We start from the raw sequence: 13059 nt of genomic DNA, 5'->3' as shown, positions 1-13059 counted from the left end.
GGTGTGAGGACACTGATCCTAGCAGGTTGTTCTCAATTATTCAGTGTAACGTGACAACACATTTTTATACCTTTGCATGTCACGTGGCTCCTTTTCTTAAGATGTCCTAAATGTTTCACTTCTCTCCTTTTTTCTAGGGACACGCAGCACCCATCTTGTATGCAGTCTGGGCTGAAGCGGGCTTTATCCATGAATCAGAACTGTTAAACTTGAGAAAAATAGATTCTATTTTGGAAGGCCACCCTGTGCCAGTGAGTTTCAGCAAACAGAGTTTCTTTGTATAAGCTACGAAGCGTGTGTACATATGCCCGGTTGAGAATGGGATTCCACACCTTTAGTTGACTTGGGCATTCCTTTAGCAGTATGTGGCCATCTGAACATTTTGGTCCGTGGTTTGTTTGATTGCTCCTGCATGCAAGAGGAACCAAGCAAGAGGGACTGAGCAATGTGCACCAGCCTGCTGGCTTTTGCAAAGGAAGAATTCACAGTGTAGATGCAGCAGCTGTTTGCTGCAGAAATGAAGCAGAAGGACCTCAAATGTACTGAAACAGCAAACAGACAATTGTTTCCTGTTTGAGTACATTTGCTAGAGGAGATGTAAGGGAAGGATGGGGAATGGACAGCTCACAAAAAGTGTTGGATTGCAGCTCTTATCATCTCTCACTCTTGCTGGCTAGGGCTGATGGGAGTTGTAGGCCAAATTCTGGAGGGCCACAGTTGATTGCTTCCACTTTAGTTTGTTGCATGCCATTTTAGTAAAACAGACTTACTTTTCTGGAGCTTCAATGTGTCTCCTGTAGTTCAGGAAATGGATGGTTTGTTGCATTACTCACCCCTAGGAACACTCACTATCGTTCTCTTCATAAAATCACAGAATTTCTGGGAGTGAGTGAGAAAGAAATAGAAAGTGGCAGTGGAATTTGGTGAGGACAAACACAGAGACAGTTGCCTAGTTCAGCCTTCAACCCTGGAACCCTCCAGATGTTTTGGACAACATTTTCCAGTATCTTACCACTGTCCAGGCTGGCTGGGGCTGATGGGCTTCAAAGGTCAAAACATCTGGAGGTCACCAGGCTGAAGATGACTGGTCTAGTCTTAGATCTGCTTTGTCTTTTGAAGTTCATCAGGTGCAACCATTTTTGTGTTACCTCAAAACATTGTGCCTACAATCTACAGGAGATCATGACTGTACAGTACTTAGAGATACATTTAATTCAGTGGAATCTAGAAAATGATCAAAGTAACAGGTGCCATTCAACAGCTGTACATATTTTGGTCAGGCTGGTGTGCAAAGGATTGGTGCTTTCCTGTTTGTGATATAGTCATTCGCTGTCTGTTTGTCCCTCCGCCACTTTACATATTGTTTACTTCTTGTTTTTAGAAACAAGCATTCACAGATGTAGCTACTGGATCACTTGGTCAGGGACTGGGTGCTGCGTGTGGCATGGCCTACACTGGGAAGTACTTTGACAGAGCAAGGTAATTTTCCTGAACATCCTCCTAAATAGCATTAAGAAAAGACAATAAAGATGCAAAACCTAAGTGCCACCTGATCAAGAATGTTGTTTCTTTGCATGATGAGCTTCTCAAATGTTGCTTTGGAAATTGAAAACAGTGGGCAATGTTCTCAAGAAGCTGAGGTATGAACAAGCCTTTTGAATGTATGTGTAGCCTTTTTTCTTCTCCTTTCATACAAGGGAACTAATCGACTAGATAGACTTCTGTTGATTATAGCTGTCTGATTCATTCAAATCAGAAAAAGACAGGCTGCTTACTTACCTGTAACTGCAGTTCGACAAGCAGTCAGACATGGGCTCTGCACCTGTTCTGGCACACGTGTCCTTAGCAGTTTCCACCTGTTCCCCCAGTTTTCTTGAGACCACCTATTGAAGCAAGAAAAAATTCAGTATCAACAGCAGTTTAATGAGCAAAATTAATGCTGCCATCTGCTTCTAGGAATAAGAACAAAGTCAACCAGAACACCAAAGCAGGATGGTGGATGGGTCAAGGGAATGTGCTGATGACCACTTAAGAACTACTAGTACAGCTATGCAAAATGTCCTCCACTTTTATGGTCTCTGTACATCACGTGTGGGTGGCTAGCAAGCTGACTTAGCACTGAACTATCAAGGATAACACTACTTTGCTGAAATTACAGGTCTTTTTAATGGTCCAGCTTATAATGCCATATAAATTATTATTATTATTATTATTATTATTATTATTATTATTATTATTATTATTACAACATTTCTATGCCGCCCCTTGCTGAAACCTCGGGGCGGCTTACAACATGATAAAATACATTGAAATACAATAGTACATAATAAATTACCATTAAATATAAAAATACAAATTCTTGATCAAGTAACTGTGGTAGTTGCACACTTGCTTCAAATGCAATCGAAGTTGTGACCTTGCAGATGAAGCACACTCTTGGCACTTCTGAGAGTTGTCACCTGGCCATGGCTATGCCAGGCAAATAGTTAGAACCACGCAGGCTGCCAGGCACTGGGAAGAAACAGGAAGTCCTTTAGTCTTTCCTCTGTTGCATAAGAGAAGCCTCGACACTCTATGGAGGGGTTCGGTTCAAGGTTTGTAAAATGCAAGCATCCATCTCAGTCATGGGCATGCAAAGTTCATTCTAGCAAAGGTGGGAGAGATGAAAAGAAAGTAGGTAAGATGAGATTCTTGTTGATAAGGAAGTCAGAGATCATTTCAAGGAGGAGAGTTAAGGTCAAAACACCACCTTGTCTTTATGGAACATCCTGTGCAGAGAAAGTATTTGAGGTTCATGGGGGTGATGAGCAGATGTAACTTCCACAAGGGCTGCCTTCCAGGATAATACGTGGAGGCCAACTGTAGCCAGTGCTCAGCTGGCTTCAGTGTCACTTTGTGCAAGGTGACCGTCAAGCTCCACTGTGGTGCTTAGAGGCTGTTCTGGAAGTACTCTGTCTCCTTAGAAAAGGTGAAGAGAGGAAATGGAGAAGCCTTCCTCTGGGAGATGAAGAGCAGCGATTGCTGCCAGTTATGCTCCAAGGGATGAGGGCCTATAATTATGCTTGGAAAGGGAGAGCTGGAACTGAAACATCTCCTGGATTGGACACCGCAGGGCTGAACCTGGTTTTAGCTGCAGACAGCAAGAAAAACTCCCACTTCCTACCATAACCCAGCCTAGTGACAATTCTCTGCACAGCTTGCAGAGCAGAAAGAGGCCATCAGGTAATCATGAGAAGAAGCAAGTTATGCAGTCCTTGAGGAATGTGCAATAAGAGAGTCAGGAAAACCTGAGGGAGAAGGATGGTCCTCGATGAACCGTCTTGGTGCCTCCACTGCCACAAGAATCTCCTCCAACAAATCCACCCTCAGACAATCACCCATGTCCTGACAAGCTTGTTTGATGAACACTTGGCAATGCACTCGACATCTGCAAAGTAACACTATCCCAAACAGATGAAGGCAGATTTCCTTTCAGTCATACAGGAAAACTAAAAACACCTGCAAGAAAGAAATAGCAAATATATATATTTGCAAATATATATATATATATATATATATATATATATATATATATATATATAGGCTTTTGATTAAAAACACAGTGCAAATGGATGAGAGGAGTCCCCATGAGGCAGTCCCAGTGGCAGGTGAGAAGGCACTGAGGGAACAGGTGTGAGCCTCTGCGGCACATGGATGCGAAGATAGTGAGATGGGTTCCTGCCAAGAATTCCTCAGCTATAGAAGTTTCCCAAGCAAGGCTTTGTACAGGCATGGAGACCTTGCGTGTGATGCACAGACACCATGAAAAGAACGCTGCCTAGCAACCCTGAAACAATTGAGGACAGCTTCCTATCCTTGCTTGTTTTGAAGCTGTCAATCATAGTTTCAGAGAGCCAGAGGGATGTGGTGGTTCGAGAGTTGGGGGATTCTGGGGACTCTGGAGATCCTGGTTCTAACCCCCACTCAGCCAGCTCACGGTGTGGCTTTGGGCCAGCCACTCGCTGGCAGCCTTGTGGTAAGGCTAAAATGGAAGCAGGCTTGGGGTCCTCACAAGAGGAAAAACATGGGATATAAACACAATGTGATAACAGCAACAGGAATCATAATGGCGATAATAATTAAAGAGTTCATTACAAAAAATTTCCCCCTGCTACATTTACTCCGTCTATGAAGGGACAAGCTGCAGAGCTGTGTACATACCCAAACTCGTTCAAACATATGTCAGCTTTACTAAGCTTAATGTGATCTTCCACACCAATACTCCTCCCTGCTTCCCGCCCACGGTGTGCAAGCATGCACTTCCATTCTTCTGTAGCAATGATATTAGTATTAATGACAGAGGAAGTGGACTCGCACGCAAACGGTTTGTTGCCTTTAGTTTGCATTAGGCAGCTTTTGTTCAAAGGTTGTTATGGCAACATAGCACTGTAGAGGAAAAGTGGGTGGCGGAGAATATAATGCAGGAATATCTTGTTGTTGCTCAAGGGGGAATGGTATATGGCCATAAACCCAGCATCTAAACGGCAGTCCTGTTGCAGCTGGCATGAAAATCTTCATGTGGTATGAGAGAAAAATCGACATCCAAAGGGATGTCCTGTTGGGGAAGCTGATGCATTTTGCATGACAGTATTAGTGCATGAAAATCCAAGTTGCCGAGTAAATATAATTTTAAATTGCGCAGTTCAGTTGCTTGAAAGCATTTCTGTGTGCAATGACTAACTGATATTAATGCAGCCTGGCAGGTGGCATTTGTAGAAAACTCTCTCTCTGCCATTGTGACATACTGGCTCTTTGCATGGAATGCTTCAGAGGAGCCAGGATTTTATGCCGTTGTTATTTTGCTAAGTGAGTAATAAAGATTGCAGATATGTGCTGTAATGCAAATAATATTAGTATGATGGCATAACCTGTTCAGTATCTCTTCAGGGGTTTCTCTTGCCCATCAGTGTGTATAATTTATGTAATTGGTGTCCTGCAACAGCAGGGGGTTGGCCTTCATGGCACCTTCCAACTCTACTGTTCTATGATTCAATAATGCTGTTTTGGCAAATAAATCTGCCCAGAAATAATGCAGCCCTCCATGAATGTTTTGAGAAAAGTAGGTGATGTGTTAAACCTACATAAGGTGGGGGAGGGGGACCCACTGGGAGTTGGCTTGGATTCATAAAATCTTAAAACTGAGAGAAGGTAATAAACTCCATCGAGGTTGGCAGCTTTTTAAAATTTCATCAGCTTCCTGGACCTGAAACAGCAGTGTGTTGGGCTAAAGCTCAGCTAGGGATTCTTTCCAACGCTACATCCATAAACCTCAACTTGTCTGGCATAGGAGTATGCCAGAAAAGCTGGCAGCTCTTTTCCCTGCTCACCAAAACTAGCAGTGACAACCTTTCACTATCCTAGACCATGTTGGATGATACATTTTGAAGTGTTAGGCACTTGTCATTCGTGTTCCCATAGCCAATCTGCCAAGGAGAGTCCCCAGCATTCAGGAAGCTGCGTTGATCTACATCAATGCACCAGTGCTAGCAATTTATCCTCACCAAGAGCAGGTCTTTTGTAAAGATAATGAGTTTTAATTGCTCACTGCAAGACCAGGCAATTATATTGTTACAGGGAAAATTCATTTCCTTGCAGTGAAGCTGAGCATTGCTCTGAAGCTCAGAGAGAACAGGGGACTCTGACTGGATTGCAGAGGCTGTCAGTGTCCTGCTACTCGTGTTAGTCCTGATGCTAACCAGCACTTTGTGCCACAGACAGAGACAAAACTAACATGTTATATCAGGTTCTAATAGGAACAGAACCTTCTGGATGACTCATTCCACTACACAAAGCCATTTGTTACATTAGAAGGCAACCTAAAATATGAAAATCAACATTAGAGAAATAGTTTACCATCCTCGCAGAAAGTAGGGCTGCTGTCTCAGTGAAAGACAGGTTTGCTGATCGACTGTATTGGTTTTGATCAGTTTATATCAACGTGCATTTGCATAGGAATAATCAATAAGTCCAGCAACACTTCAATGCCTGCACATGTTGCAAAAGTGATGTCCTATTTTCTTTTGGAGAAAAGGATGGAAATGCCTCATTTGCTACTTGCCACCTGCAATTAAGTGCTTATTAGAAAATAAGCCAACTTAAAAAAAAACCCTGTATTGCATGATTAGCCATGGGCATTCAAAGCATTTTTCATCTGTTAAGATAACCAGTCAGTTGAACACTGAATGTCTTGGAAGGTTGACTGGAATCTCTTTGACTACGATAGGTCACAACTGATGGCCTAACTAGATGTCACACCTGAAGTTATATTTATTCTAATTTCCATTTTTACATATAGTAGCTGCTGCAAAGCAATGGGGCAATAGATACTGGTTTGGAGACTGCATAAGAGAAATAGAAGGAAGCTTTGATTGTGCACCGCCCCGAGGCTTCTGTGAATGGGGCGGCATAGAAGTTCCCTAAATAAATAAATAGATAGATAGATAGATAGATAGATAGATAGATAGATAGAACCAGGGGGAGCTTCTGTTCAGGAGCTGGGGTGTTACCTTGCCTTGAACCTTTCCTATCCTAACATTTAACCTTGTCCCAGAGCAGTTGATCACAATAAAATCAAAACAAAAAATTCAAGGCTTGTCACATGAATTTTGTGTGACACATCCATTTTGTAATTGCCCCGAGATACTTGGGCTCGCAATATTCATAGTGGAAAGGCCTGTCTCTGAATGAATGAATTAAATTAAATGTGTCATTTCTCTGAAATGAAAATACCGTGTCCTGCTTACATGTGGAAATACTGAAGCAACGGGTGGCGCTGAAATGAGGAAGTTTGCAACGCTGATTAAGTAAGACTGGAGCTTTCTCAATGATCTTGCTGAGTCACAGTGAGCTGTGTTTAAACAGGCATGTTCATTTCAGCTTTACAGTAAGGTTCATTGTTAGAGCACCTTCTTTCTCAAGGTCATAGATTTTCCTTGATTATTTGACATCCTCCCTATTTGACTTGCTTAAAGGTGAGAAGTTGTTGTTACTTTAAATAGGGAATAAAAATATATTTCTGGTTATTCTTGCTGCTCCTAAGAGCTATTCAGATGCCTTCTAGTGCTCATAGGCACACAGTGTGAGACCTCTTAACAACCCTAGGCAGCATCTGGGGAGGAAAGCTGGTGACTTGGCGAACTCCCCTAAGAGAGCTTGAATTTGGTGCTTCATAGTCTGTAGAAAAGAGATGAGTAATATTTGGCTGTTGACATGCAGACTTCACAAGTTGTGTGAAGCTCAGCAGCAAATGTCCATCATAACACATTTATATACAAAACTAATTCAGACTGAATTCCCATAAAATCCTTCATCTAGTTCTGCAATGGTGCTGTGGAACTTGCTGGATAGAACCCTATTTCCAGTGGCAGAAGAAGAGCAGAGAGTCCTTCTGGATCAAACCAAAACCATATCTAGTCCAGCATTACTTTTCCCACAATGGTGAACCAGATGCCCACAGACACCCTACGAGCAGGCCATGAGGCAGTAACACACTCTCACTTACGTTCCCAGCTGCTGGTATTCATGGACACATGGCCTCTGATACTGGAGGTAATAACATGGCATCATGACTCATAGTTACTGATAGTTTTTATTCTCCTTGAATTTGACTAATACCCTTTTAAAGGCTAATAGCTATTACAACATCTTATGGCAATGGATGTTGTAGATTCATCATGTCCGATCTGAAGAACGACTTGCTTATAGGAAATTTTCCCAAGATGTTTTGGAAAGATAGCCCAGGACACCTGAGTTGGCAGTGTGGGCCTGACGTTTGAACAGGGCTATAGAAATCCTTTTTTGCTTGAGGGTCAGATTGCCATCTAGGGAACTTGCCAGGGCTCACTCCATTCACACAGGCACCCACACCCTTCATTCGTACACTTGCACACCACTTGAAAGAGATGAAAACTGTTTACACTTTCTTGTTTCTGGAAATTTTGTTTTCTTTGTTAAATTTTAAAACAGAGGCTGTCATTCTTTGGATACATCATGAGACGGTAAGACTCACTGGAGAAGGCCATCATGATAGGCAGAGTCAAAGGCAGAAACACCAAAGATGAGATGGGTTGAATCCATAAAGGAGGCCACAGTGTTGAACTTAGAAGAGCTGGATGGGGCTGTCATGGACAGGATATTTTGGAGGGCTTTCATTCATAGCGTTGCCATAGATTAAAGATGACTTGATGGCATAGAACGACGTGATATATTTGCCCCTCAAAAACAGTTTTCTGAGTTCCTCTTTGAAATCAAGATTAGTGTTCACTTTTAAGGACCTGTGCTGCCTGAACGCAGACAAAAATGATCTGAAATATTTCAAGGCCTACATTATATTTGTGCACACACATGCACAGACAGAGAGAGAGAGATTGTGGTTGTGATGGTGGAAACATTCCTATTCAGGCATTCCTGAACAAGTTACTAAACAGACGTATTCGTGATGGGGCAGGTCAGTATTTACAGAAGTGGAGTTGCTGCTATCGCATCTAGTGTGGCTGTATGATAAAGGTGCAGCATGAATGGTAAAAGGCGCATGGTGTGTTTTAAAGATTGCTTAGGGCAGATAAAGCACATGTGAGGCTTGGAGAAGAAGCAAGAATTGGTGGCCTGTGTGGGAAAATGCCGTTTGCAGCCTTTGTGCACAAGCCCTCTGTCGCATGTTCTGGTATTTTTCCTCTTTCAGTAACACAGGATGCTAATCTTTTAGCACCATCTTTTTGTTGTTTGGTGTACAGCTACCGAGTGTATTGTGTCCTTGGGGATGGAGAACTCTCCGAAGGCTCTGTTTGGGAGGCCATGTCCTTTGCTGGTTTCTACAGACTGGATAATTTGGTTGCCATCCTTGATATTAACCGACTGGGACAAAGTGACCCTGCTCCTCTGCAACATCATGTTGAAATCTACCAAAAACGCTGTGAAGCCTTTGGGTACGTATGAGATTATATGAGATACTGGGTGACCTCACACAACCCAACAGCCCACCCTGTGAATGAGATACGAGGTGTGGGCTGTCTGAGGAACAGAATAGGTTGTTCCCCTCCCTCCTTCCCGGTCCTCCAGCTGTTACGCCAGGGTCCTGCACAGCAGAACTGGTCTTCTCTGCCATTCTTTGCTCCATGTATGACTGTAAGATAGACAGCTCAATGGAGCCCTGTGCTGCTTCCAGGGACAGCTTGGTCACTGTGCCCATGGGGCATCCTGGAGTGACTGTCACCGGGTGCTCATTGATGCCAGGTAACCTTAGTGTTGTGTGTGGTTTTTGAATTGAGTTTGGATGATCAGTAAATGCTGAGTATTATTAGTTTAAAGGTATAGTGGAGCCGGCTAGTGCCGGAGGTCAGACTAGATGGCCCGGGAGGCCCCTTCAGACTTGCTCTGTTTCTATGTTTCTATAATGAATAGAACAGAGCAAAGCAGAGCTTAATGCAGGTTATTAAGCTGATTAATTAATTTAGAAGTTCAGCTAATACACTGGAAGAAAGACTCAAATGAACAATAGCTTGCCATGCTGAAAGCAACCAAATGAAATTTAACAGGGACAAATGCCAAGTTCTGCATCCAGGAAAAGGAAACCAAATCACAGAATCATAGTATAGCAGAGCTGGAAGGAACCTAGAAGGCCATTGGGCCTAACCCTCTGCTATTTCAGGACACCAATTTATACCATCCCACTCAGATGGCTGCCCAGTTTCTTTTTGAATGCCTCTAGTGCGGGAGAGTTCACCACCTCTCTAGGCCGCTGGTTCCACTATCATATTGTATACTTACAATATATACTTACAAGATGGAAGATACAAGCAAGAAGGTTCTTGAAACTGCTGTAGACCAAAAGCTGAATATGCTTGTATGTGACAAAAAGGGAAAATGCTATTTGACCTGCATTAATAGAAGCATCACTTTCAAATCACACAAAATACTGGTTAGGCCTAATCTTGGATGAGTACTGTATCCAGTTCTGGGCACCACAGAAAGATACAGACAAAACTAGAACAGGTTCAGAGGAGGACAACAAAGATAAGGGTAATGGAAACAAAGCCCTTTGAGGAGAGACTGAAAGAAGTGGGCTTGTTTAGCCTTGACAAGAGAAGTCTGAGGGCGGATATGATAGCACTCCACAAGTATTTGGAAGGCTGTCACCCAGACAAGGGCCAGGGTCTCTTCTTGGTATCCCAGATACAGTGCAAGACTTGGAATAATTGGCACAAGGCACAGGAAGCCAGGTATGACCTGGACATTGGGGAAAAGTTCCTGACTGATAGAGCAGTATGGCAACAGGACCAGTGGCCTAGGGAGGTCGTGGGCTCTCCCACTCTGGAGGCATCCATGATGCAGGAGGACAGCCATCTGTTAAGAATGCTTTCACGTGGAGCCCTGCAATGCGCAGGCTGCTGGATCTGATGGCCCAACTGGCCTCTTTCAACTCTGCCATTCTATGACTATGATTTTTAGACCACCTTTAGGGGTAAAGCATTTCCAGAGGCCAATCTTGTTCTATATTCAAAGAGCACAGGATGGCCAGGAAAGGATTTTATCCATTTTGTTTTTAATGGTCTTCTTGTTTGCAGTCCTCTCCTCCTTCTGAATGTTTACAGTATTTGTAAAATATATGTTGAATAGTAACTTTCTCACTCTTGAAATTTATGGTATTTGTGTACCTTCAAGATAATTTATTTACATGCACTGAAATATGACATCTAGACTAGCATAACTAGATTCCAGGAAGGATCTATTGTTATCAAGTACTCAAGGAAGTTATTGTCCCTAGACAATAAATATTTTATTCCTTATATGATGCTTATTTTAGGAAAGTGGCTATGTGTGCAGTCATATGCAAGTCTTGACAAAACAAAGGCCTACAACTGTAAGATTGTGTTGAACTGGCTCTGTTGTTTATATAGCTTTTATTGCTGTTTTAGTTGTGGCCATTATAACATTTTAATATTGTAGTTGTTTTACATGAATTGTTAATTTTTGTGTATTTCTATTCATGTTGTAATTGTTCAAATGTTGTAAGATGCCTTGAGTTTCAGAGGATAATACGTGTATAAACACACACACACACATATATATCATATAACTAAATATAATATGATAATGCAATTGATAGTATGACCTAGCTAGGTATGCTGGCTGGGACATACAGAGAATTATAGGCCTTTCTTATTTCTAAATTTGCATAGGATTGCTGGAAAGCTCAGAAATAGTGCTCAGAAATACTTAAGAACATGGGAGATTAATATCTGCCCCAGAGGCCAAATCTGCATTTTTGCTCTGCAGTTTCCTGAATGGCTGCTGTCTTTCCCAGGCGGTACCCCTTTTATTTTATTTTATTTTATTTTATTTTATTTTATTTTATTTTATTTTCCTCACCAGTCATTTGATGTCTGAGCTGTGTGCAGCTGTTCCCCATTCTAAAAGGATGAAATGCCCTTCCTGAGGCTTTGTCACTGGCAGGCATCGCTTTGAGCTAAAATATGCTAGTTTTTTGGCCCCACCCTGTTGGCTTTAGCTCTGCCAAATCTAATCCTCAGACCCACACGCCCCTAGAGCTCTTTCCATGAAAGCTTCTTTTCTACTGAATTGGCCCTGAGCATTAAAGCGAGTTTGCCTTTTGGCCAGTGGGACATTCGTGTCTAGTTGTTAGCTGCTGGCTCTTTCGTTATTCTTTTTGAAGAGGTTCAACTGAATAGATAAGTAATCAGATTTTGCTGTCCATCATGTGTTACTTAATGCTAAACCTACAATCTGTTGCTATGTCTCTTTGTGATGCAAGTTTCCCTAGAACAGATTAATTCAATCACAGCATTTATTTTCAGTCAGCCTAAATCATTTTCTGATTGCTTGTTTGTAGCTGGGATGGGACCAGCTCTATGATTAGAATATGGAGCTGGTGCTTCACAGCTCAGCAGCTCTGCATGTCAAATGGCAAGCCACCTCTGAAAGGAAGGAGGCATTTGAAAGCAGATTGCGGTATAGCCCTATGGGTTTGCTGTTCAGAGAAAAAGGCGTTGAAAAGAAACATCCAGTTGAAAACACCCACATCCTTTGATGTCCCTAAAGTCACTGTTTGATTCCTGGCCATTCTGAATATCTCACAGTAAGAATGAAGCACTTACAAAGAAAAACTATGCCCAATTATTGCTCTGCACTTAATATACTATACATTCTTCTCCAGTGCTTATATTGCTAGGAATTCAGACTGGAGGCCTTCCTACTGTAAATCCTGTTAAAGGTAATCTGTTTGTTTGCCTTTCCAGCTGGCATGCTATCATTGTGGATGGGCACAGCGTGGAGGAACTGTGCAAAGCCTTCAGCCAGGCTAAACACCAGCCAACCGCAATTATTGCCAAGACTTTCAAAGGCAGAGGAATAACAGGTGATGCCAAATGACAAACTCCTCACTGCTTTTGTTAATCAAAGCTTTAGCTACTTTAATTGGAAGATAATTGCAATATTAAGCAATCCACCAACTTTATTTTTGTGTTCAAGATACTTTGCATACGTTTTCTTATCATCCTTATAACAGCTCTGCGAGGTAGATCAGGATTAATACAGATCGGGGCCTGGGGCTGAGACAGTGGTATGCCCAAGGCCATCAAATAACTTCAAGATAAATGTGAGATTTAAAGCAGGGATTTTCTTATCTATATTTTGTCTTTTAAACACCTAAGATTATATCCAAATAGCCCATCCCTCTGCCAGAATTGGAACAGGGGGTGGGCAATCCCCCCTGTGCATCCTCAAAAATCTTTTCATGGGTTGAGGAAACTCCCTGGAGCAGATTTAGGGAAGATACAAGGGAAAAATTCTGTAGTGTGGAAGTTTGCTTATGTGGTATAGGATTTCATTTAATGCTATGCCAGCTATTAAGAAGTCATTAAAGCAGTTCCATTAGTAGGAATTGGGTTCTTCTCCTAAAAAGGCTTTAATATGAACATTTAATAGTAACATAATTAATAATCTCTTTGGTATTAGTTCTATATTCTTACTGATGCTGAAGGTTTTCAATTCTGCATTGCAGCA

The 13059-nt window shown here is 42.1% G+C and overlaps 1 protein-coding gene across 1 annotated transcript in view; it reads left to right on the top strand.

The window, feature by feature from the left end:
• Positions 1-13059, top strand: part of TKT (transketolase) — a 40708-nt gene that overhangs the window by 10376 nt on the left and 17273 nt on the right. Inside the window, exons 3-6 of the mRNA XM_044451425.1 lie at positions 138-251; positions 1382-1479; positions 8772-8963; positions 12294-12412. Coding sequence (XP_044307360.1) covers positions 138-251; positions 1382-1479; positions 8772-8963; positions 12294-12412 — 523 coding nt within the window. The remainder of the gene's footprint in view (positions 1-137; positions 252-1381; positions 1480-8771; positions 8964-12293; positions 12413-13059) is intronic.

Source organism: Varanus komodoensis, unplaced genomic scaffold (genome assembly GCF_004798865.1).
Source record: "Varanus komodoensis strain SLA01 unplaced genomic scaffold, ASM479886v1 scaffold6_2, whole genome shotgun sequence".
In the NCBI taxonomy this organism is placed as follows: domain Eukaryota; kingdom Metazoa; phylum Chordata; class Lepidosauria; order Squamata; family Varanidae; genus Varanus; species Varanus komodoensis.
This window is presented reverse-complemented; position numbering and strand designations above follow the sequence as displayed.